Source organism: Eurosta solidaginis, chromosome 3 (genome assembly GCF_040869045.1).
Source record: "Eurosta solidaginis isolate ZX-2024a chromosome 3, ASM4086904v1, whole genome shotgun sequence".
Lineage (NCBI taxonomy): Eukaryota > Metazoa > Arthropoda > Insecta > Diptera > Tephritidae > Eurosta > Eurosta solidaginis.
In genome coordinates, this window is record NC_090321.1 from 231,004,076 (window position 1) to 231,031,580 (window position 27,505).

The following is a 27,505-nucleotide window of genomic DNA, read 5'->3' on the forward strand; positions in this document are numbered from 1 at the left end:
ATAGACTTCAAAATGATCTGGGCGAAAAAAGAAATTCATTAAGCCATGCCGTCCGCCCGTCCGTAAACACGATAACTTGTGTAAATGTTGAGGGGTATCTTAATGAAATTTGGTATGTAAGTTCCTGGGCACACTTCTCAGATCGCTATTTAAAATGAACGAAATCGGACTATAACCACGCCCACTTTTTCGATATCGAAAATTTCGAAGAATCGAAAAAGTGCGATAATTCATTACCAAAGGCAAGGTGCACACGAGGTTACGCGTCATAGACGCGTACAAGATATTTCATATAGCTACAATTTCTCTACGCCTTAAGATCTGCACACGAAGCTACTTTCGAGCGTCGCTACAAAAAGCAAACAATTATTGAAAAAAATAAAAAATTAAGTTTCTTCAGCTATATCCGTCCCCGAAACCAAAGGAAAATAGGTATTAGACGTTGTTTGCATCCCCGTACCTTTGTAAATTATGAAAGGCAATTTTAAACCCCCGCGGACTAGAGAAAAGGGTGATTTCTAGTTTCCAACACTTTTTAGCCTTTTAAACGATTCAACAATGTCTAACTATGCTGTTATATTGTTTAATACTGTTTTTCGCTTTGATAATATACCTTTCACGCACTTTTATTAACTAAAGTAACATATTTTAACTAATTACACAAATTGGCATACAAAAAATGTAAACATCTTGTTCTTCCTTTTTTTCAAGCGTACGTACGCTCAGCGACCAACATTGCTGTACGCTTAGCTACACGAAAATTTCATGCTTTGTCGCTTTCATGCAGCTGACGCCTCGTATGCAGCTCTCCATTCAAATACATGTGTTCGGCATCAAAGCGTACATATTTCGCCTGCAGCGTCTATGACGCGTAGCCTCGTGTGCACCTTGCCAAAGACGGATAAAGCGATGAAATCGATTAGTAGGTAGGTTGGCCTTAGAACGCAGAATAGAAAATTAGTAACATTTTGGACAATGGGCGTGGCACCGCTCACTTTTAAAAGAAGGTAATTTTAAAGTTTTGCAAGCTGTAATTTGGCAGTCGTTGGAGATATGATGATGAAATTTGGCAGGAACGTTACTCCTATTACTATATGTGTGCTGTAAAAAAATTAGCAAAATTGGGTCACGAACACGCCCATTTTTATTTTTTTTATTTTAAAAGTCAAATTTTAACAAATTCAACTCAAGTAATGATATGGTGCAACAATATACAAAAAATAAAGAAAATTTTCAAAATGGGCGTGGCTCCGCCTTTTTTCATTTAATTTGTGTAGAATACTTTTAATGCCATAAGTCGAACAAAAATTTACCAATCCTTGTGAAATTTGATAAGGGCATAGTTTCTATGCTTGTACCCACCCAGTATTTTTTGAAATTATTAATCATATTAGAGTCTTTTTCGAGTCTCCAGCATGATCAAAATAAGCATATATGCGCTCATTTTCTGATAAGAAAAGACTCCCTCGTCGGGAGAAAATGGTACCCTACGCGCCACTACACTTGGTAAGCGTCTTTTAACCTATATTTCTAATCAGTATTTAGTCCTTTTCGAGTCATATTTACCATCATTTATGAGTCTTGTGGGAATAATTTTTAAGTGTGTTTTAAAGCTTTGGCGATTCTTTCTCGAGACATTTAAGAGACTATTTGGAATCTTATTTTAATCATTTTTTGGGATCACTTTACATTTTGTTGTTGCTTTTTCAATAAATAATATTTCACTCATAAGAGGGAGTCGATTTCGAGTCTTCTTTTGATCGCAGAATTGATTAAACAGTTTTTAATCGTCAAAAGGACTCGAAAATGTCTCATTGTGGTGATTTATACTTTAATCAATCTTCCATATGCTATGTGGGTAACTGTTTTCTGTGAAAATGGGCGAAATCGGTTGAAGCCCAGTTTTTATACACAGTCGACCGTCTGCCCTTCCTCTTGGCCGTTAACATGATAACTTGAGTAAAAATCGACATATCTTTACTAAACTTATTTCACGTACTTATCTGAACTCACTTTATCCTGGTATTAAAAATGGGCGAAATCCGACTATGACCACGCCCACTTTTTCGATATCGAAAAATTAAAAAAATGCCATAATTCTATACCAAATATGAAAACAGGGATGAAACATGGTGATTGGATAGGTTTTTTGACGCAAAATATAACTTTGATACCCATATCGTACAAACACATTATAGAGTCAACCATGTTCCGCCTTTAAAGCGATGTCTCGAAAAGGCGTCCATCTATAGAAATAAGGCCTACTCCCTTTTAAAATACTCATTAACACCTTTCATTTGATACCCATATCGTACAAACATATTCTAGAGTCACCCCTGGTCCACCTTTATGGCGATATTTCGAAAAGGCGTCTCCTGGCCCACTCCTTTCTAAAATACCCTTTAATACTTCCATTTGATATCCATGTCATACAAACATATCCCAGGGTTGCCCTAGGTTCATTTTCCTACATGGTGATTTTCACTTATTTTGTCTCCAAAGCTCTCAGCTGAGTATGTAATGTTCGGTTACACCCGAACTTAGCCTTCCTTACTTGTTTTAGTTTGAAAATTTCGTGCATAAAAACACAACTAAAATCAACTTTCTTGAGAAAAAAGTGAACCATCAGAGACCGAAATCATTTTCCCGTCTTATTTGCATTGTTTTTATTGCTAAAAACTTTAATGTGAAAAAAATAAAATTCAAAACATAAACAAAAACATGTCAAACTCACTAATTTTGGGGGAATAGTGGTCTGGCTTTCTCATGGTAGAAATTGTTTTTGAAGTTCCGGTAAAGTTTCGTCAGTTTTTCTAGCTTGGATTTAAAGACAAAATAAGTAGTGTCATATAGGTATTACAACCTTTTTAAATGGCTTCCTGAGAAACGTCCTTGCCAACGAAACTTTTCCGTTTCGACCTATTTATTAGGATAGGTCGTTATGGATATACATATGTATATATAAGTACTTAAATATTCAAGGTCTCTAAAATTTTAAAGAAATGTAGCATCTGGTATTTTTATGCAAACATTTCAATATGCATTAAGTCCGCTGCTTATGTTCCGTTTATCCAGGTTTAAATGCTTAAATGCATGCGAATGTCGCGCCCGTGACCCAGAGTAGGCGTCGTTATGAACCGATTTTCATAATTTTTTCAAGATATCCTTTCGTTTCCTTCAATAAGAGAGATATGTACCATAATTTCATTAGTACATCTGTTTAAGTTTATATTCAGAAAGTTGCAATTCATATTCAGAATTTCCATTTTATATTCAGAAAACTACTAAAAATTTTAAAGTATGTATCTTTTTATATCATACATTCAATGGACAGTTAGACATTGGGTACTCGGAAATGGATGCAGGTCCTTAATAATCTTCAAGGGCATGGCGGACCACCGTGGGAAACAGTGTGAGTTTAAAGTAAAGGAGTCTTTCCAATCTCGCCGTTTTTGCAGCAAGAGTAAGAGTAGGAGGGGGACGGATATAGAGAGATGGAGGCGGAAAAGGAGTTGGATAAGGACAATGGACAGTACGCTTGCTAAATATTCCATTGGAATACTCGTTAACAGCCGCTTCAACGCCATTTATTATTTCTTTTTTAAATGTGTATTTACGATCTTAAATGGTATTGTTTGTTATACTCAGCTGAGCAGAGCTCACAGAGTATATCAACTTTGTTCGCATAACGGTAATCCGTAACGGCATAAACTAATCGAGATAGATATAGACTTCTATATATCAAAATGATCTGGGTGAAAAAAGAAATTAATTTAGCCATGTCCGTCCGTCCGTCCGTCCTTCCGTCTGTCCGTCCGTCTGTAAACACGATAACTTGTGTAAATTTTGAGGTATCTTGATGAAATTTGGTATGTAGGTTCCTGGGCGCTCATCTCAGATCGCTATTTAAAATGAACGAAATCGGACTACAACCGCGCCCACATTTTCTATATCAAAAATTTCGAAACACCGTAAAAGTGCGATAATTCATTACCAAAGACGGATAAAGCGATAAAACTTGGTAGGTGCGTTGACCTTATGACGCAAAATAGAAAATTAGTAAACTTTTGGACAATGGGCGTGGCACCGCCCACTTTTAAAAGAAGGTAATTTAAAAGTTATGCAAGCTGTAATTTCGCAGTCGTTGAAGATATCATGACGAAGTTTGGCAGGCACGTTACTCCCATTACTATATGTATGCTAAATAAAAATTAGCAAAATCGGATGAGGAACACGCCCACTTTTAAAAAAATATTTTTTTAAAGCCAAATTTTAACAAAAAATTTAAAATCTTTACAGTATATAAGTAAATTATGTCAACATTCAACTCCAGTAATGATATGGTGCAACAAAATACAAAAATAAAAGAAAATTTCAAAATGGGCGTGGCTCCGCCCTTTTTTATTTAATTCGTCTAGAATACTTTTAAGGCCATAAGTCGAACAAAAATTTACCAATACTTGTGAAATTTGGTAGGTGCATAGATTCTATGACGATAACTGTTTTCTGTGAAAATGGGCGAAATCGGTTGAAGCCACGCCCAGTTTTTATACACAGTCGACCGTCTGTCCTTCCGCTCGGCCGTTAACACGATAACTTGAACAAAAATCGATGTATCTTAACTAAACTTAGTTCACGTACTTATCTGAAGTAACTTTATCTTGGTATAAAATATGGCCGAAATCCGACTATGACCACGCCCACTTTTCCGATATCCAAAATTACGAAAAATGAAAATCATGCCAGAATTCTGTACCAAATATGAAAAAAGAGATGAAACATGGTAATTGGATTCGTTTATTGACGCAAAATATAACTTTAGAAAAAACTTTGTAAAATGGGTGTGACACCTACCATATTAAGTACAAGAAAATGAAAAAGTTCTGCAGGGCGAAATCAAAAGCCCTTGGAATCTTGGCAGGAATATTGTTCGTGGTATGACATATATAAATAAATTAGCGGTACCCAACAGAAGATGTTCTGGGTCACCCTGGACCACATTTTGGTCGATATCTCGAAAACGCCTTCACATATACAACTAAGGGCTACTCCCTTTTAAAACCCTCTTTAATACTTTTAATTTGATACCCATATCGTACAAACACATTCTAGAGTCACCCCTGGCCCACCCTTATTGCGATATCTCGAAAAGGCGTCCACCTATAGAATTAAGGCCCACTATGGTTTAAATAATCATTAACACCTTTCATTTGATATACATGTCATACAAACACATTCCAGGGTTACCCTAGGTTCATTTTGTTAAATGGTGATTTTCCCTTATTTTGTCTCCAAAGCTCTCAGCTGAGTATGTAATGTTCGATTACAGCTTAACTTAGCCTTCCTTACTTGTTTTTATTTTAATTTTTTACGATAAACGTTGTGTAAATTTTCTCCAAATTATTAAATAGCAAATACAGAATGTTCGGTGTGGTAGGCGGAGCACGCTACCACCAAACCACGGCGGAATATGAATTGTAATTTTCAAAGATAATTGGCAGACATATGCCCAACATCGATATTATATCAGTGGAGAAAAGTGAGAAGAATTGGAAAATAGAATGTGATACCTCACACATTTTTTCTTGTATATCACCTGAGCCGCTTAAGTCACATTATTAACTTGGCATAGCTGTCAATATTGTAAAAGCCAAAGTTTTAACGAAAATTGGAGTATACTAGGAAAATTACCGTGGAACCTCCCATACAATATCAATTTTCCATAAGCAAATATCTGTAACCGCTGAACATTTGTGTGTATTGACCCAACGAACCAAATTTTTTTTAATTGGTTTGTTGGGTAAATATATACAAATTTAAAAAAATTATCCTAAAAAGTGTGTATGCTATTTTAAAGAATGAAGTTTTGTCTATCCAAAAGGTTTAAAATCGGTTGATAGCTAGTAAAATTACAGTTGTTGTTATTGTTGTTGTTATTGTTGTTGTAGCGATAAGGACAGTATCCGAAGGCCTTGGGGAGTGTTATCGATGTTGATGGTCCTTTGCCGGATGCAGATCCGGTACGTTCCGGTACCAAGCCCGACAATCTCGGGAACGATTTGTTATGACCACATGCGACCTTCTTGGCCATACCGCCCTCCCACCCCCTAGATCCATGAGGAGTTCGGGGTCGCCAGAGCCTCGGCTGTTAATGAAACAGGATTCGCCACGGATAGGTGAGGTTGACAATTGGGTTTGGAGAAGCTATGTATTGCGCTAGCAACTTGAAAGGGCTCCGCTTGAATCCGGTATTTTAGTCGCCTCTTACGATAGGCATACCTACTGCAGCTATATTCAAACCCCCTAACCCGCTGGAGCGGGGGGTAAAATTGCTAAAACTACGGTCATATTAGTCTGTACAGGGCGAATCTAAACTTACATAAATAGCAATAGGCAAAGCAAATTTCTTAGTCGTTTTGATACATTTTGTGACAAAAAAATGTGCTCATTGGAAAAGTTTTCACAGCTGGGCTGAGTTTTCCTAGTTGATATATATCCTTTGAAAGGTCTATATCTCTTCCTATACGACCCTGAAAATAGGGTTATATCCAACAAAGTTATAGCCTCGCGAGTATCCGAATGTACGAAAAACCGGGTTTCTGTGCGTAACTCGCGATTTTTGGACTGTCTAGAGAAAATCTTGGAGACCTACTAGAAAAATTGTATGACTTACCAGGTATTTTCGCTTTGGTCTTTTTTGCAACACTGTACTTTTCTGAATACTAATTGTATGTTTCTGAATGTGCAATGGATATTCTGAATATAAAAATGCTGGCTGATAGGAATAATGCCCGAAAGTTCTACCAGAAAATGAACGGATGAGGGATGGTTTAAATACCGTGGTAGATTCCTGCAGTAAGGATAATGGCGACCTTGTAATTGACGTACAGAGCGTGCTTGAATTGTCGAGGGAACACTTCTATTTACTGATAGCTAGCGAGGGAGAAAACGAACCCGATTCCCCAATTGCTGATGTTGGAAAACACGTTCAGGCCCCCGACTATGACGAAGTGAGAATGGCAATATCCCGGCAATATCCCCCAGATTGAAACTTAAGTGTACTCTGCTGAATTCACAAGAAAGGTGATCCCGCACCGCGTCAATTACCATGGAATCAGCCTGCATAATATAGCTTGTATGCTGCTATGCCTGAATTTAAGTTCCCTGCATATTTAGTAAGGCTCTGCCAGATGACTTTCAGCAAAACCATCCGCTCCGTAAGGATTGGGGACCTCTTCGAGCCATTTGAAACCAAACGAAGCTTCAGGCAAGTTGTTGTTGTTGTGGTAGCGATAAGGACACTCCCCGATGGTTTTGGGTAGTGTTATTAATTCTTCAAAAAAAAAAAAGTGTTATCGAATGTTGATGGTCCTTTGTCGGTTCAAATTCGGTACGTTCCGGTAACAAGCACCATTAAGGTACTATCCTGACCATCTCGGGAATGATTTAGTATGATCACATGAAACATTCTAGGCCCTATTGCCCTCCCACCCCTTAGATCCATGAGGAAATTTGGGTCGCCAGAGCCTCGGCTGCTAAAGAAACAGAATTCGACACGGGTAGGTGAGGTTGACAACTGGGTTGGAGATGCTATAAATTACTCTGACAACCCCTTGAGAGGGTTGCGCTACACAACCCCTTGAATCAATTAGGTATTTTAGTCGCATCTTAAGACAGGCATACCTGCCGCGGGTATATTCTAAGCCCCTTAACCTGCTGGGAGGACAAGTCGACTCCCTTTTATGCGATTTCTTTAACATAATGGAGAATATAATTCTAGCATCCCAACTAAACCGTGATGATACAATCTATTATAAGAGGGTACAATTACTAGCATATGCTGATGATGTTGATATTATTGGCGTGAACAAACGCGCTGAGTTCTGCCTTATCAGGTCTTGGGGTAAATGAGGACAAGACGAAGTACTTGCTGCTGATATAAATTCGAGACTGTTAAGGATTTCGTCTATTTTGGTGCCAGCATTAGCAAAAATAATGTCAGCTTAGAAATCAAACGGAGAATAACTCTTACCAACAAGTGCTTCTTTGGACTGAGTAGGAAATTGAAAAGTAAAGTCCTCTCTCGACGAACAAGTGGTTTTGTCCGTGATGCCGACGACGGGTATCGAAGGAGGTATAATGATGACCTGCATGCGCTTTACGCAGATATGACGATAGTTCAGCGAATTCAAACCTAAAGACTTCGCTAGCTAGGTCATGTTGGACGAATGGACGAAGACGCTCCGGCGAAGAAGGTATTTTAGCCGACACCGCAGTTTGGAAGCAGAGGAAGGGAGGGACCTCCACTGAGTTGGGAGAGGCAAGTGGAGGAAGACTTGACCTCCTTTGGTGCTCCCAATTAGTGTCAGTTATCGTGAAGCTTTTGACGTGACTTGTTACGAACCGACAAAATTGCTTAGGTGGTTAAGCGCCTATTAATGATGATGATGATGATGAATAAAAAGTTGTATATCTTCAACCGTTCCCGATGTATCGCAATCGAAACTGGAAACTTTTTTACACGATAAAAGCACCCTAAAATCTAACAAGTAAGGAAGGCTAAGTTCGGGTGAAACCGAACATTACATACTCCGCTGAGAGCTTTGGAGACAAAATAAGGGAAAATACCATATAGGAAATTAAACCTAGGGTAAGCCTAGAATGTGTTTGTATGACATGGGTATCAAATGGAAGGTATTAGAGAGTATTTTAGAAGAGAGTGGCCCATAGTTCTATAGGTGAACGCCTTTTCGAGATATCGCCATAAAGGTGGTCCACGGGTCACTCTATAATGTGCTTGTACGATATGGGTATCAAATTAAAGGTATTAATGAGGGTTTTAAAAGGGAGTGGCCCTTAGTTGTATATGTGAAGGCGTTTTCGAGATATCGACCAAAATGTGGACCAGGGTGACCCAGAACATCATCTGTCGGGTACCGCTAATTTATTTATATATGTCATACCACGAACAGTATTCCTGCCATTATTCCAAGGGCTTTTTTTCGCCCTGCAGAACTTTTCCATTTTCTTCTACTTAATATGGTAGGTGTCACACCAATTTTACAAAGTTTTTTCTAAAGTTGTATTTTGCGTCAAAAAACGATTCCAATAACCATGTTTTTCGACCCTTTTTTCGTATTTGGTGTAGAATTGTGGCTTCAACCGATTTCGCCCATTTTCACAGGAAACAGTTATCGCCATAGAAGCTATGCCCTTACCAAATTTCACGAGGATTGGTAAATTTTTGTTCGTTAAATGAAAAATGACGGAGCCACGCCCATTTTGAAATGTTCTTTTATTTTTGTATTTTGTTGCACCATATCATTACTGGAGTTGAATGTTGACCTAATTTACTTATATACTGTAAAGATATTAAATTTTTTGTAAAAATTTGACTTAAATTTTTTTTTTAAAAAGTGGGCGTGTTTGTCATCCGATTTTGCTAATTTTTATTAAGCGTATAGTAAAACATATAGTAATAGGAGTAACGTTCCTGCCAAATTTCATCATGATATCTTCAACGACTGCCAAATTACAGCTTGCAAAACTTTTAAATTACCTTTTAAAAGTGGGCGGTGCCACGCCCATTGTCAAACCTTTTTCTAATTTTCTATTCTGCGTCATAAGGTTAACCCATCTTCCAAGTTTCATCGCTTTATCCATCTTTGGTAATGAATTATCGCACTTTTTCGGTTTTTTTAATTTTCGATATCGAAAAAGTGGGCGTGGTTATGGTCCGATTTCCTTCATTTTACATAGCGATCTGAGATGAGTGCTGAAATGAAACTTCAAGTTGTCTATTTTCTGGTCATTTATTGACTGATGAACGTGTCTTTTATTCTGATGATCCGATGTGATGAGAGTGTGAGAAATGCAGTTTAGACATACAATCATACATATATACATTGTTTTAGTTAGTTATCAAAACAGGTTTATACTGTTTTACTGTAACTTTACAGTGTGTATAAAACGTATTACTACAAGTGCCCAGGAACTTACATACCAAATTTCATTAATATATCTCAAAATTTACTCAAGTTATCGTGTTTACGTACGGACGGACGGACATGGCTAAATTAATTTCTTTTTTAGTTTGTGCTTACGGATTACCGTTATGCGAACAAAATAAATATACTCTGTGAGCTCTGCTCAGCTCAGTATTAAAATTCTAATCGCACAGTCAACTTTAAACAACTTACCATGAATTCAAGCAGAACAAATGGGAATGTGGTATAGCACATTACTAAACGTGTAGTCAAGCATGTCAATATATCGTAAAACATACGCGTACATTGAGTACCCTGGAAACGATGGCGAATCATGCGGCGCGCCTATAAAAATTAAAAATTTAGATTTAATGGCACGAGTGAATTCAAAAAATACTTACTAATCGCGCAGCTGTCACCATCATTGCACCAGTGGCAAATGTTACATAATAACCAGGATAGAAACCATGCCACACAGCGCTCAATGCGAATGTCAATACAGTGCCATACTCTTTTGGAACACGCTCGTAGACAATCATGCGCAACCAACGATTTGTACCACAATTCCAATTGTTAATTGCATCGCGCATATTGGTGGCAAACTACACAAATAAGAGATAAGATGAGATAAATTTAAATAATAAGAATGTTGTCAAAAAACATACACGCCACTTACCTCAAAGCCCAACACATTAATATTTGATATTAAATCCCATTTAGAACTGCCATCCTTGTCATAGCCGGTAAAGCCCAAACCCGCATTATTACATATAGCATCGCCCATTAGCCATGCATGATAATACTTAAAGCGTATGCATGATGTAGCCATCATTGCATACCAAAATTTATACGCCATCGATGTATTTTGCACAAAACCATCCTCTTTCATATTCTTAATGGGATATAATTTAACGAATTTCATAAATATGAAAGCACAAATTATACTGCCAATGACCTTTCTGATGACCGATTTTGTGGGCGATGGTTCTAGAACCAACTCAGATTTGCCATTATCTAAATTGCACTGTCAAGGAAATATGAGAAAGAAATGAAATCCAAATAATAAATCAATTATTTAATGAAAATTGGGTAAGAATGCATTATGATGTATGCATTTATTGGCATGATCTCCAATTAAGGTGAGGTTGAAGGGGTAAGGGTTGAACTCGGCCCGTCAATAATAAAGACCTCAAATAGACTGAATGTGTTCATAGTGTGACGAATTTTGCCATCACAAGTGATACTAACATCACTAAGCGGTTGTTAAATGAAGGCACAACAACAAAAAGTAAACTGCCACTCTTGTGACGTGTAAACAAATCAATCATCATTTACGCACATACATACAAGGCAACGGAGAGATACTCACAAGCGCATGTAGTCATCGCCCGAAATGGTGCTCACATATGCACACGCATATGGCTACAAACTACAAATATACATGTATATGGCTGGTAACCAAGCATGAAGTTCGCGAAGTTACGAGACCTTAGGAGGAATGGGTGAACGAGGAAACCGTGAGTATAAAAGCAGCGCAAGCTGAGGCATGAGGAAGCAGTTTTGATTTAAACACACTTGGTTGTGAAATATAATTGTGAAGTACTGCTCTCAAAGTAATCTTAACAAGTAAGGAAGGCTAAGTTCGGGTGTAACCGAACATAACATACTCAGTTGAGAGCTATGGAGACAAAATAAGGAAAATCAATCTGGGGTAACCCTGGAATGTGGTTGTATAACATGTGTATCAAATGAAAGGTATTAAAGAGTATTTTAAGAGAGAGTAGGCCATAGTTCTATGGATGAACGCCATTTAGGGATATCGCCATAAAGGTAGACCAGGGCTGACTCTAGAATTTGTTTGTACGATATGGGTATCAAATGAAAGGTGTTACTGAGCATTTTAAGAGGGAGTGGGCCTTAGGTCTATCGGTGGACGCCTTTTCGAGATGTCCCCATTAAGGTGGACCAGGGGTGATTCTATAATGTGTTTGTACGATATGGGTATCAAATCAAAGCTGTTAATGAGTATTTTGAAAAGGAGTGATCCTTAGTTCCATAGGTGGACGCCGTTTCGAGATATCGCCATAAAGGTGGACCAGGGGTGTCTCTAGAATGTGTTTGTACGATATGGGAATCAAATGAAAGGTGTTACTGAGCATTTTAAGAGGGAGTGGGCATTAGGTCTATAGGTGGACGCCTTTTCGAGATATCGCCATTAGGGTGGGCCAGGGGTGACTCTAGAATGTTTGTACGGTATGGATATCAAACGAAAGGTGTTACTGAGCATTTTAAGAGGGAGTGGGCATGAGGTCTATAGGTGGACGCCTTTTCGAGATATCGTCATTAGGGTGGGCCAGGGGTGACTCTAGAATGTGTTTGTACGATATGTGCATCAAACGAAAGGTGTTACTGAGCATTTTAAGAGGGAGTGGGCATTAGGTCTATAGGTGGACGCCCTTTCGAGATATCGCCATTAGGGTGGGCCAGGGGTGACTCTAGAATATTTGTACGATATGGGTATCAAACGAAAGGTGTTACTGCGCATTTTAAGAGGGAGTGGGCATTAGGTCTATAGGTGGACGCCTTTTCGAGATATCGCCATTAGGGTGGGCCAGGGGTGACTCTAGAATGTGTTTGTACGATATGGGTATCAAATAAAAGGTGGTAAGGAGTATTTTAAAAGGGAGTAATCCTTAGTTCTATAGGTGGACGCCTTTTCGAGATATCGCCATAAAGGTGAACCAAGGGTGACTCTAGAATGTTTGTACGATATGGGTATCAAACGAAAGGTGTTACTGAGCATTTTAAGAGGGAGTGGGCATTAGGTCTATAGGTGGACGCCTTTTCGAGATATCGCCATTAGGGTGGGCCAGGGTGACTCTAGAATGTGTTTGTACGATATGGGTATCAAATGAAAGGTGGTAAAGAGTATTTTAAAAGGGAGTAATCCTTAGTTCTATAGGTGGACGCCTTTTCGAGATATCGCCATAAAGCTGGACCAAGGGTGACTCTAGAATGTTTGTACGGTATGGGTATCAAACGAAAGGTGTTACTGAGCATTTTAAGAGGGAGTGGGCATTAGGTCTATAGGTGGACGCCTTTTCGAGATATCGCCATTAGGGTGGGCCAGGGTGACTCTAGAATGTGTTTGTACGATATGGGTATCAAATGAAAGGTAGTAATGAGTATTTTAAAAGGGAGTAATCCTTAGTTCTATAGGTGGACGCCTTTTCGAGATATCGCCATTAGGGTGGGCCAGGTGTGACTCTAGAATGTTTGTACGATATGGGTATCAAACGAAAGGTGTTACTGAGCATTTTAAGAGGGAGTGGGCATTAGGTCTATAGGTGGACGCCTTTTTGAGATATCGCCATTAGGGTGGGCCAGGGTGACTCTAGAATGTTTTTATACGATATGGGTATCAAATGAAAGGTGGTAATGAGTATTTTAAAAGGGAGTAATCCTTAGTTCTATAGGTGGACGCCTTTTCGAAATATCGCCATTAGGGTGGGCCAGGTGTGACTCTAGAATGTTTGTACGATATGGGTATCAAACGAAAGCTGTTACTGAGCATTTTAAGAGGGAGTGGGCATTAGGTCTATAGGTGGACGCCTTTTCGAGATATCGCCATTAGGGTGGGCCAGGGGTGACTCTAGAATGTTTGTACGATATGGGTATCAAACGAAAGGTGTTACTGAGCATTTTAAGAGGGAGTGGACACTAGGTCTATAGGTGGACGCCTTTTCGAGATATCGCCATTAGGGTGGGCCAGGGGTGACTCTAGAATGTTTGTACGATATGGGTATCAAACGAAAGGTGTTACTGAGCATTTTAAGAGGGAGGTGGCATTAGGTCTATAGGTGGACGCCTTTTCGAGATATCGCCATTGGGGTGGGACAGGGGTGACTCTGGTATGTTTTTGTACGATATGGATATCAAATTAAAGGTATTAATGAGGGTTTTAAAAGCGAGTGGCCCTTAGATGTATATGTGAAGGCGTTCTCGCGATATCGACCAAAATGTGGACCAGGTGATCCAGAAAATCATCTGTCGGGTACTGCTAATTTATTTATATATGCAATACCACTAACAGTATTCCTGCCAATATTCCAAGGGCTGTTGATTTCGCCTTGTAGAACTTTTTCATTTTCTTCTACTTAATATGGTAGGTGTCACACCCATTTTACAAAGTTTTTTCCAAAGTTATATTTTGCGTCAATAAACCAATCCAGTTACCATGTTTCATCACTTTTTTCGTATTTGGTATAGAATTATGGCATTTTTTTCATTTTTCGTAATTTTCGATATCGATAAAGTGGGCGTGGTTATGGTCAGATTTCGCCCATTTATATACCAAGAAAAAGTGAGCTCAGGTAAGTACGTGGGCTAAGCTTAGTAAAGATATATCGGATTTTGCTCAAGTTATTATGTTAATGGCCGAGCGGAAGGACAGACGGGGGACTGTGTATAAAAACTGGGCGTGGCTTCCACCGATTTCGCCCATTTTCACAGAGAACAGTTACCGTCATAGAATCTATGCTCCTACCAAATTTGAGAAGGATTGGTAAATTTTTGTTCGACTTATGGCAATAAAAGTATTCTAGACAAACTAAATGAAAATGGACGGAGCCACGCCCATTTTGAAATTTTCTTTTATTTTTGTATTTTGTTGCATCATATCATTACTGGAGTTGAATTTTGACTTAATTTACTTATATACAGTAAAGATATTAAATTTTTTGTTAAAATTTGAATTTAAAAATTTTTTTTTTTAAAAAGTGGGCGTGTTCTTCATCCAATTTTGCTAATTTTTATTTAGCACATATAGAGTAATAGTAGTAACGTTCCTGCCAAATTTCATCATGATATCTTCAACGGCTGCCAAATTACAGCTTGCAAAACTTTTAAATTACCTTCTTGTAAAAGTGGGCGGTGCCACGCCCATTGTCCAAAATCTTACTAATTTTCTATTCTGCGTCATAACATCAACCCATCTACCAAGTTTCGTCGCTTTACCTGTCTTTTGTAATGAGTTATCGCACTTTTTCGGTTTTTCGAAATTTTCGATATCGAAAAAGTGGGCGTGGTTATAGTCCGATATCGTTCATTTTAAATAGCGATCTGAGATGAGTGCTCAGGAACCTACATACCAAATTTCATCAAGATACCTCAAAATTTACTCAAGTTATCGTGTTAACGGACGGACGGACGGACGGACATGGCTCAATCAATTTTTTTTTCGATCCTGATTATTTTGATATATGGAAGTCTATATCTATCTCGATTCCTTTATATATGTACAACCAACCGTTATCCAATCAAACTTAATATACTCTGTGAGCTCTGCTCAACTGAGTATAATAAAGACCAGTTTGCAATACTAAATATTGGAGTGATTTATTCGTCAATTTAGCGATTCGAACGTTAGCAGAAGGTTTGGAATGAGTGGAATTTCCCAAAATTCGTTACAATAATATTACCAGAATTGCGGCCTCCAGATGTGATAACTTCGCCGCCGCTAGTAGCTTGAGTTTTGACCTCGCGAGCGCACGACAGCAACACAGAACGTGCCCAACCGTTTCTTCCTACAGCTCGCACTTCCAACAACTGCTGTTGCTAAAGAGACCTAACTTATAAGCATGTGCCCACAGAAGGCAGTATCCAGTTAGTATGCACATCGTCAGCCTTAAGTCTTCTCTCTTTATTGATTTGAGCAACTTTGTGAGTCTAACGCCGAAGGATTTGCGCATGATCTTAGAAATTTGTTTGCTTGTTGGATCCATTGCAACTCCTGTCTGCTTTTGATTTCTCCCAAAAGGATTGGGACGTCGATTCATCGAGTGCTGCGCCCTCCTTTGCCAACTTATCGTATGGGTCGGCCTGTGCGAAATCTTTCCAATGCTTCTTCTTCAGGACACTTGATGAAGTACTGTGTGAGATTATTGTCTTGATCGCCGTTTGACTATCAATATATACATATATATTGACTAGACTGCAGCTGTATTCTTCCAAGATTTCTTTCGAAGCTCAGGCGGGGACCATGTAGTCCGTTCGCCCGAAATTTAATGGCGCTATACTGCTTTGGCCATACGGGCTTGATGCAATTGTTAGCGCTATATTTTTTGGCCATTAGGCCTGCAGGCGGGATGTGCAGAATGGCACGCAATGCAGAGGTTGTTGTCAGGGTTCCCGTTATCCTTGCTAATTGTTGATAAACTGTGTACTCAAGTTTTTGGAATACGCACTTTTTTGTGTGGCCGTCCAGTAAACTAGGGCCCCATAGTAAAGTATGACACCTCTTCATCGATTTCAAAGCCGCCTTCGACAGCACGATAACGAGCTGCCTATATGCCGCTATGTCTGAATTTTGGTTTCCCGCAAAACTTATACGACTTGTGAATCAAGACAAGTACTTGCTGTCATCAAGCAAATAGTCAGCGCATTTGCGCCTTGGCAACCACGCCACTGTTGGCAGTCATAATTTCAAAATAGTAAACGACTTTGCTTATTTGGGAACCAGCATTAACACAAACAACAACGTCAGTTAAGAAATCCAGCGAAGTATCACACTTGCTATTTTGGACTGAGCAGGCAATCAAAGAGTAAATATTTCTGTCGGTAAACAAAGATCTCGCTCTGCAGCTCGCTTATCATACCCATCCTGCTATATGGTGCAGAAGCAGAAGGACCATGACAACATCAAATGAAGCGACTCTGGGAGTGCTCGAAAGAAAAGTGCTTTAAAAGATTCATGGGTCTCTACACGTCGGCGACGGCGAGTACGACCATTATGCAGATACCAAGATAGTGCATAAAACACATCGGTTACGCTGGCTAGGCCATGTTATGCGAATGAAAGATGATGCTCCTGCTAATAAGATATTCTCATCGGAACCCGCCTACGGAAGCAGAGGAAGAGTGCGGCCCCCAGTGCGCTGGAAGGACAAGGTGGAATTTAAATTCCCTTGGTGCTACCAATTGACGCCAATTTGCACAGCGAAGAAGCGACTGATTCACTTTTGTGGACGGCCATAACCGTTTAAATGGTCAAGCGCCAATTAAGTAAGTAAGTTTTGGAGAACAACGCTACGAAACAGTGTGATACCGAGTTTTTATACATACAAAATAAAATAAAGGAATAAATATTCGAATATTCGATTGAGTTATCGTTCTACTTACGTTGGTGGATGGTCGCTTAAGTAAATTACAGCCTTCGACAAATTCAATATAATCTTTGTAGAACACCATTGGACCGGCTAATAGGCCTTGAAAATGCCAAACGTATGAAAAATATTCCAGTGCCGATGGAAGCTTATAAACGGCATGATATTGTTGCGCTTTTGTTAAATCCTGCAATGATAAAGTAAATAATGAGGCATGTGTACAACAAATGATGAAAGATATGATTATTAGATTTATAAAAAGCATAAAAACTACAGAGAGCATAATTTGAAATAAACTAATATTCAGGGTTGGATTAACAAGTAGGCAGAATAGGTAGTTGCCGGGGCACCCAATTTTAGGGGGCTCCCGAAAAATGAAAAAGACGTCTAAAATTTTCTTACAAACATAAAATTCTAGAGAGTGAAAGAAAAATATAATCAGAACTGAAAATAAATTTTACTCAAATAAATAAAACTCAATTGACCGCGTTCAAAAGGCGAGTAAGTCATTGCAAAGTGAAAAAGCAGATTTTCAAACGTGTGCTTTTTTGTATGGATCGTTAGAAGAGAGTTTAGTTTCATTCCGTGAAAAGTTCTATGATTTCGAGGAAAAACCAAAACAATTATTACCTTGTGTAGGTTATACAGAAATCGTAAAACGTACTCGTCGTAGAAAAAAACAACCTAATGACGGAAATCCTCCAGAAGTAGAATTTTCGCCTCGCGATGATTTTAGGCCAAAAGGTTTCCTCGAAATCATCGACAATCTTCACAGTGATATCAAGCAACGTGCGAAAATGTATATAAAAGTTTCAGAGAGATTTGCATTTCTCATCAACTTTTCTCTAAGTGACGGAGACCTCCACGAAGCTATAAATAACTTAGTTATTTTTTATTCTAGAGATTTGGAAGAATTTTTCATTGAAATGAAAGCGACTCGAGATGTTAGGTATACTTTGCATTGAGTCAGATTGATTGAACAAAATCGACATTGATTATATAATTGGTGAATTTGCCGAAAACAAATATAGAAAACGACATGTTTAAAATGTAGATAGTAATTTTATTGATATTATTACATTGTGACAATACAATTTTTATGAAAGATATAAGCTTGTAAGTTTTTAATCGAAAAAAGAAGGGAACGGACGTGAAAAAAGGGTCCCCAAATTGATGGTTTTCTAGGGCCCCATTGAGGGTTAATCCGGCCCTGCTAATATTACACTCACATTGCGCTGTAAGCTCGAGTTTATGGCCCATTTTGCAGTTTAGCAGTACTGGTAAACTCAAAAATTATCCATAAACTTGATTTAATATCGCAATGTGAATGTAATTTAATGTCAAAAAAATTTATGACGAAACAAATTTATTGCGAGTTTTCATATTAAATATGTACATACTCCTATTAATGCACTCACTTTCCTTTACTGTATGAGTGTCCTTAGCATAAAACATTTGTATGTGATATCAGTTTGTTAGTACGAAACTACTCTTGTGTGTGTGTTTTGTAGTTTAAGGACTCACCTTATGCTGTCGCACAAACCCATCGTGTATGCTAAACGCTAAACTTGTTACCTTTTGTGTAATTATCATTAGCGGACCGGTAATGTCCAACGAATAGGAGCCATAATCGTAGATTTGTCTAATCAGGTGAATGCACAACAGGTAAGTCATGGCGACGAGCATAACATTACTGCAAAAAAAAGCAGTTACAGGTAAGTAGTTAATAAGTATGCTACTGTTTACATTCTTAGTATATTGTGACGAACATTAGCATCACTAAGCTGATACTAAATAAATAATCGCGCAACAATAAAAAAATATGAAGCAGCCACTCGTATATACATGAACACATCAATCATCATTTACACACATACATACAAGGCAACGAAGAGATAACTCACACACAGATGTAGTCATCAGCCGAAGTTCTTACTCACACATACACACGCATATATATGCTCAATTACCAAGCAGGAGATACAGCAGTTCTAGAAGGCGAAACGTCTAGACTTTGGTAGAAATATGCGAATGAGGCAAGGGCGAGTATAAAAGCAGCGCAAGCTGAGTAGTCAGTAATCAGTTTTGATTTAAACACGCTGTTGTGAAGTATGTGATATTGAAGTATAATTGTACTAATCTCAAGTAGACTAAATCAAGACCATATTGCAATACTGAATATTGGAGTGATTTATTCAACAGTTTAGCGAGTCGAACGTTAGCAGAAGGTTTGGAGTAAGTGGAATTTTCCAAAATTCGTTACAATATGTATGTATGTATATAAAAAGTGAATGCAAACCAAATTATAAAATTCAAAAGCAATAAAATTCAACAAATATGAGCATCAAAATGGCGTAATCATAAAAATAAAGGGCCTGGCAAAGTTTATTAAATAAAAAAAATAAATGTAAGGCGCGATAACCTCCGAAGAGATCTAAGGCCGAGTTTCTCTTCCAATTTGCGTCGTGCTCCTCTTGATTTTCCCTACAAATTGGCCGGACGGGACCTACATGTTTTATGCCGACTCCGAACGGCATCTGCAAGGCAGATGAGTTTTCACTGAGAGCTTTTCATGGCAGAAATATACCCGGAGCGTTTGCCAAACACTGCCGAGGGGCAACCCCGCTTAGAAAAATTTTCTTCTAATTGAAAAATCTTATTTCTAAAATTTTGATGTTGCTTTGCCCGGGGTGTGAACACAGGGCATACGGTGTGGTAGGCGCAGCACTCTACCATCACACCACGGTGGCCGCATCCTTTTTTTACAATACCAATTATTTGACATACAATTAATCAATTATCGGGCGTACCCGAAAACAGGTGTGGCAATTTTTTTATCAAATTTCTTCTATTAAATTCTTTTTAAAACAACCTCACTTGTATGTTTGTGTGTAATACGTATACACACCGGTACCCGTCTTTACTGGTGGTTCCGTAATGTTTGTGTGTAATACGTTGGTTTTTGGGAAGACAACGGGCTTATTTTTATTTTCGATAATTTAAGAAAAAACTACAATGAATTTTGTAACTAAAACAATGTAAGCCAATATCAAACACGATTTCGAAAAAATTCGAATATTCGTGAAAATTTTACGAAAATTTCGATCTCTTTATTTAGACCTTTCTTAATTTTTTCGAGTATTCAGTTTTATAGCCCAACCAATTTTAGCCTGACAAAGTACAAATTTTAGGTATATCAAAATTTGCATTGATTTTTGACAATTTTTTTTGCCGAAGCGTAAATCAGATTTTCTTCCACATAAAAAATAAAGCTATGCGCCCTACGTCCACAAAATAAGAGGATTGCCGAAATGAAAATTATACGAAGTCGTATTTTCAGTAAAAGAATGGTTGTATTTCAAAAGTTTTGACACAAGGTAAATCACATTAGTTATATACTCCATATTAGTTTATCCTTAGCATAAGTATAATCCTCAAGGCACTGACTATTTTTTTAAGAAGGTCTCCTTGTTCTTTTCAATCTCCCTCTATTTCTATTTATTTGCCACTCTTTGGTGGTAATTAAAGATTAATCACTTCAGCTCATTGCTCATAACATTTAAACACAGATTTTGCAAGCAACTTTTTTTTAACAAAATGTTTATGCCAATAATTTTACATACGTACCGTTGCACCACCCGTGGACTTTGAGTGCGTATAACAATGTAGCAGACGGCTGGAAGACCGGCAATATGTATGGCTTGTGGGCCAAAACAAAAATATCCAAATGCTAAACCCACAGTTAATGCAAATATATGGCGCACGTGAGCTGATACAATGGAGGGATGCAGGATCGAGCGGAAGAGCGAGGCTAGGAAGAGTGCGCCAATTTGACACATTAAAAAGTTTACCTGTAAAAATGAAGAAGAAAAAATAACAATTATTAAAAAATCTTAATTAAAATATTACATAGGGATATTTATGTATGTACAATATGGTGTTTTCTTTTCTAAAACACAAAAAAAAAAATTGTTACCTCTATGTTGCACTCTTAAATTCTAACTTTTGAACTAGGTCACCTTGCGTTCTGTAAAATGGCTGAATTCGAAGGTAACGGTACTCCGTTTATTATTCATCGGGAAACATTTTGTGAAAGAAACTTACAAACATAGGAGAAAGCTAAGAAAAACCAACAGGGCGCTATTATTTTCAAAAAATAAAACGCCACTAGTTAAACAGTTTGTAGATTCGGATAAACATTTTAAGAAGGATTAGTAACCAGATAAATATCGCTGCATCTGTTGGCATTCAGGCAACAAAGAACATTTTTATTTTCAGTCTCAATACAGGCTAAACATAAACTGTGAGATAAGCAAGAATTGCATTATTTGTTGTACTTTAAAGGTGACGAAAGGTGGGATCAATTCTTGGTGGTATGAAAATATTATGAGTGTATTTATTTGTGTAAATACAATCAAGTACCAACAATGTGCAATATTAAATAATAAAATGCAATATACAATGCAATACAATTTACATACACCTGCGGTCAAAATCTTAGTAGTTGGCATATTTAATAAAGTATAAATTTAGAAAGAACCTGTAATCTCCTCTATACAAAAATTAGACTTTTCGCTAGTATCTAACAAATCAAGTCGAAAAATAAATTCAACCTTTAACCTTTTTTTTAATAATGTAACGAATTCTGGGAATTTCTGATAATTATCCGCCTTCTGCTAACGTTCGAATCGCTGAACTGTCGAATAAATAGCTCCAATATTCAGTATTGCAAAATGGTATTTATTTAGACTAATTTGGGAGTAGTATTTCACAATTACACTTACACTTCACTACTAGCGTGTTTAAATTTAACTGATTACTGATTTCTCAGTTTGCGCTGCTTTTATACTCTCGGGTTCCTCGTTCGCCAATTTCTCCTAAGGTCTAGTCGTTTCACGAACATGTGTTCTAGAACAGTTGTACCTCATGGTTGGTTATTTATATACATGTATATCTGTAGTTTATGCTTTTCTTCTAGCCATATGTGTGTGTATGTGTGAGAAACAACTTCTGCTCTTAGCTGTGAAATAATCTCTCTGCTTCAAGCTGCTGGTTATGTGTATGGAATATTCTTCCTTGTCTTGTACATAAGTTTGGCTGCTTGGTGTTTTTGTTGTTGTGATTATTTACTAACAGCATAGTGATGCTAATATTCGCCACAATAAGGTAAACAAATATTTTGATACACTGCAGCGAATTTTGCGCTGTAAAAAACTTGGTAGTATAACAAAATAACAAATTGTAAGTAAAAATTTGACCATGTCGCAATAAAACCAGACTGGTGAAGTCCATATTACAAAATGGAGTCGCATTTTACAATACTCGCCATTACAAATTTAAGTGTTGCTTGTTGACTGATATTCAGCATTGATTTTTTCAGTATCATACAAAAATATTACTTTAATACCTTTCTGAAATATAAAGTAACGTGTAGGAAAATAACGCCTGTCGTCTGTATTTCCTTTTTTAAAATTGTTTATTTCCTTTTCCTAAGAGTTTTAGTTAACGGAACTGAATGGCTGGATCCTCAGAGTATCACACTGCTAACAATTAAGGAATATGGAAACATACTGCTGACGTCAATGAGATGATTGACGTTCTGGAGCATTATAATGAAGTTTCGGATGAATATCTGGGATGGTTGTAAAACGAAAACTCGGGATTGACGGTATACAGTCCCAAGGGCCAACATTTATCTATGTAAACCAAGCGTTGACGTAGGCTTGGTCCAACTTTATGGCGATATCTCGAAAAGGGGTCCACCTATAGAACTAAGGCCCACTCCCTTTTTAAATACTTATTAACACCTTTCATTTGATACCGATATCGTACAAACCCATTGTAAAGTCACCTCTGGTCCACCTTTATGGCGATTTCTCGAAAAGCCGTCCACCTATAGAACTAAGGCCCACTCCCTTTTAAAATACTCATTAACACCTTTCATCCCTGGTCCACGTTTTTGACGATTTCTCGAAAAGGCGTCCACCTGTAGAACTATGGTCCACTACCTTTTAAAATACTCTTTATTACCTTCCATTTGATAACAATGTCATACAAACACATTCCAGGGTTACTCCATGTGATATTTATGTTAGTATGATATTTAAATTAGTATTTAGTTGAATGACCCTTATTCTTTAGAATTACAGCACAGCGACGTGGCATTGAGTCAACAAGTTGTTGGCATCTTTCAACCGAAATCGACTCCTATGCGATTTTCACAGCTTGCCGTAGTTGCGTATTCGATGTTGGTTTCCATTAGGCTACTGGCTCCTAGACATCAACCCACAAATTTTCAATGGGGTTCTGGATTGCGGACTGTGGCGGCCATTGCATGACGTTGATCTTTTAGCTACTTTGCTCGTATATTTCGTCGTATTTTTGGTCGTTGTCTTGCTGGAACATCCAAGCATGAAGTCTTTGAGTATACCAACATATGAAGCGCCAGACATAGCTTTCCTAACTCAATGAATGGGTCCCAAACGTAGCCAAGAAAAGCAGGCCCAGGCGAACAGTCTCAGCGCTTGAAGGCAAGATATGGAGAAATCCGCAATGTATGGTGTAAATGTAAGTTTAGTCTTTGTAAGAGGTTTGCTATATGGGGGATATATGTACAATGTAGTAGTAATATTGTACTACCAGGCTTTACCGTTTCTGACATTATTGACGTTTTTCCGCCGTGAAAACAAAAATAAATTTGAATATTTTACTTTGTTTATTTTTTAATTTCGTTTTGTTTGGAGATTGATTTTTAAATATTAAACTGCGCAAAAACTTCAGAAAAAAATCATGGCTGATCAAAAGCGACAACGGTTATACCTTGTAAGTGTTTTATTATGAAATTTTCAGAAAATTATTGAGTATGCAGTATTGTAATCCAATTAATTTCGAAAACATTTCCGTAAGCTTTTTTAATTCGAAAAAGGTACGAAAAATTCATTAAAATTTAAGAAATTTTATTTGGAAATCGACTGTTGATTGGAATAACACCCTATCTCGGCTACCGTTTCGAAAACGCCCTATTTCAGAAACCGGTTGAATAACGCCACATTTCAGAATTAGTTTCAACTCAAAATATTCATCACAAACACCCCATCTAATGTCAAAATGTATTGAATTTGAGCTCATATAGGGCGTTTTTGAAACAAAATCTGAGATAGGGCGTCCTTCAACCGAATTCCGATATAGGGTGTTTTTGAAAGAAAATCTGAAAAAGGGTGTTATTCAAAAGATTTTTAAGATAGGGTTTTCGAAACGGCAGCCGCGATAGGGTGATATTCCACTTAACAGTCGAAATGCAATTTCGTATTCATCAATTGTGGGTCTAAAGTTAAAGTTTCACGGCGCTCAAAAACCGAATCAATTATTGACAATATTTTTCCAAACTGTTATTTAGACTAAAATGAAATGTACTACAAAAGCGCTTCTTACTCAAAAAGTGTATCGCTACAACAACAACAACATTTTTTTTTTTAATATTTATTGGTGCTATTTGTGTGTTCTCAACTGTATGTGATAATAAATATTTTTCTCAGTTCGATTGTGCGATGATGAAAGCACATTTCTCCCACACACACCTGGCACATCACGCCACCACAAACCCTATTGTTAATAGTTACACAAATATAAATGAAAACCTTCGAGGCACATGCCTCCGCAATTGTATCATAAGTACAAACCCGCAACAAAATCTTCATGTCCCTTGCTGCACTTGGGGAACAGATAAAGAAACACTACTAACGACTTACAAAGCAATTGACCGGCCGCTCATAGGTATGCAACGCGTCACCAGTTCGGTCGCCTGGCTTAAAAAACACACATTGCAAAAGGCTAAACGCCTACCAAAATACTGCACCCAGAGCTGCCCAGGAATGTATTCTTTTGTCCCCTGAAAACCACCTACATAGTAGGGCAAAGGAACTCAATATAAAGGAGCATAATGAAATGCCGGAGAGACAGTTTTTGTTGAACTGTCACAAACCGGGATATCACTGCTTGATATAGCCCCGCTTCCCAGAGGGATAGGGTAACATCTCCATAAGCACTATGCCCACTCAGCCGTTTGATCCAAACAAGCATAAGAAGGCTCTAAGCCTTATCCACACTGAGTCGGTAAATACCATGGCTGGGTCGCCAACGGTGAACACCGTTATCAATATACATTATCCAACCCTTGCAGAAAAGGAAAGCAGACTACCAAAAGAGACACGAGTCACTCTGGACCAACTTCGATCTGTATACTGTTACCAGTTAAACTCTTATTTGTCCAGAATCAACCCCGACATACGTAATGTACATTTGTCCTACATGCGATGTGTCTCCACATGACATCTAGTAGGAGTGGGAACGGGAGTGAGAGTTGGAGTTAGCGTGAGTATGCGAGGGAGAGTGGGAGTGAGTGTTGGAGTGGAATTGAAAGAGTTGGTGTTGGAGTGAGAGTGGGAGGGTGATAAATGAAATAAGAGATGGACCAGAATAAGAAGAAAAATGGAAGATAAAATAGAGGAGAATGGTATAGAGAGAAGAGGAGAAGCAAGCTTCAATTTTTGAAAGTAGTTATACCAATTGTGTATAGTTGCTGTATAAAAAGAAGCATTCTATTAATGTGAAACGCAGTGTATGCAATTGATGCCACCGTCCGAGAACAGTGTCATATTTTTTAAGTGACATAATCTAATTTTTACGGCATGTGCATGCACTAATAAGAGGTAATATATTGCTAACAAACACACATAAAGAGTTCAATCTGTACAAGTCAAACGACCATCATCATAGCACTCGTGGTAGCGCCATTGGCTGATGCCTGTGGCTACGTGGAACAAAGCCGGCAACTGGCATTTGCCATTTGGCAGCCAACCATAGTCGCAAAACATTGTGCATGGAGCGGGCGTAAAGGGCAAGATAATCAAAATCTATGTACTTAATATTGCCGCCATGTAATAACAAAGATGAGTGAGAAAAGAACAAATTAGTGGCGGGTAAATTAATAACAAAAAACTAGTATAATTCAATTGATTTGGATGGTTGAATCATTTTAATGTAAAATAAGTTTGTATGAGATAGTTCTGTGGGGGTATTGGAGCTGCCAGATCACTGCAGTGTCTTTCAGGCAGAAATTGTAGCCGCGAAGAAAGCAGGAGAGAGCGTGTTCAAGTTGCAGTCGCGTCATTATATATGATATTGTAACGAATTTAGGGAAATTCCGCTTATTTGAAACCTTCTACTAACGTTCGAATCGCTGAACTGGGATAGAAGGTAAGGAAAAGGCCGATGCGTTGGCAAAGGAGGGTGCAGCACTCGATGAGTCTCGATGTCCTAATCCGTTTGAGAGAAATAAAAAGGAGACAGGATTTGTATATGGTCCATCAACCAGGAAAGGCGTGGACAGAATCCCGGGGCTGAAAATTTTCTTAGATCATTTGCAAATCCTACGACGTTAGAGTCACGAAGTTGCTTATATCTCTAAATAGTCAAGACTTAAGGCCTACCATTGGGCATAGTTATTAACTGGACACCACCTTCTAGCGTCACATGCTTATAAGTTGGGCCCCATCAGTAACAGCAGGTTTTGGGGAGTGTTATTGATGTTGATAGTTCTTTGCCGGATATACATAGATCCGGTGCGTTATGATAAAGGCACCATTAAGGTACAAGCCCGAACATCTCGAGACCGATTTAATATGATCAGATTGAATTTTCTGGGCCATCTCGTCCCCCAACCCCTACTCCCGAGGAACTTGGGTTCGCCCAATCCTCGGCTGCTAAAGAAATAAGATTCGCCACGGGTAGGTGAGGTTGACAACTGGGCTGGAGAAACTAAAAATTGCGCAACTTTTGCCAATTGTCTTCTTTGCATAGTTTATTCTTTGAACAGTACATACTTTGAAAGTTAGTTGGTACCAAGGATACGGTTGTTGTTGCCAGGTTCATTTTAATAACGGGTTTGTCTTGGCCAATTTATAAAAATACAAAGAGTTAACCCATAATTCCTACATATTTGCATTGATAAGCGGGGAGTGCCCTTTATGTGAATAGGTTTTTTAACAGTTCGAATCCCACTCCCGGCAGCAAAGGCTTTGAAGAAATTTACAAGGTATAATCGAAAAAGCTGTCGCCTTCCCCATGCTGATGTTACGTTTTTTCAATTTATCCCCAAATTATTAAATTTATCGCAAGAATTTAAGTAAAATATACGCACATAAAAAACAGTTTATATACATTTTGTTGTTGTTTATATAATGATAAATTATCTCTAACAAGGTTTCTAACAGTTCGCTGCGCAACGATATGTACTACTTGAGCATTTCGAAGTCCAGAAACGTTGCTAAATACAATGTTTTCAAATATTGGCTGGTA

At 38.1% G+C, this 27,505-nt stretch overlaps 1 protein-coding gene across 8 annotated transcripts in view; it reads right to left on the reverse strand.

Moving 5' to 3' along the window:
* Positions 1 to 27,505, reverse strand: part of oys (oysgedart) — a 100,941-nt gene that overhangs the window by 8,272 nt on the left and 65,164 nt on the right. For 4 of the 8 annotated variants that reach the window (XM_067775461.1, XM_067775463.1, XM_067775462.1 and 1 more), the window contains exons 3-8: positions 20,777 to 21,000; positions 18,674 to 18,842; positions 17,166 to 17,336; positions 10,663 to 11,010; positions 10,388 to 10,588; positions 10,200 to 10,331 (exon numbers count right to left, since the gene is read on the reverse strand). In XM_067775461.1, coding sequence (XP_067631562.1) covers positions 10,200 to 10,331; positions 10,388 to 10,588; positions 10,663 to 11,010; positions 17,166 to 17,336; positions 18,674 to 18,842; positions 20,777 to 21,000 — 1,245 coding nt within the window. The remainder of the gene's footprint in view (positions 1 to 10,199; positions 10,332 to 10,387; positions 10,589 to 10,662; positions 11,011 to 17,165; positions 17,337 to 18,673; positions 18,843 to 20,776; positions 21,001 to 27,505) is intronic. The other 4 variants (XM_067775464.1, XM_067775467.1, XM_067775466.1 and 1 more) reach the window with 2 other exon arrangements.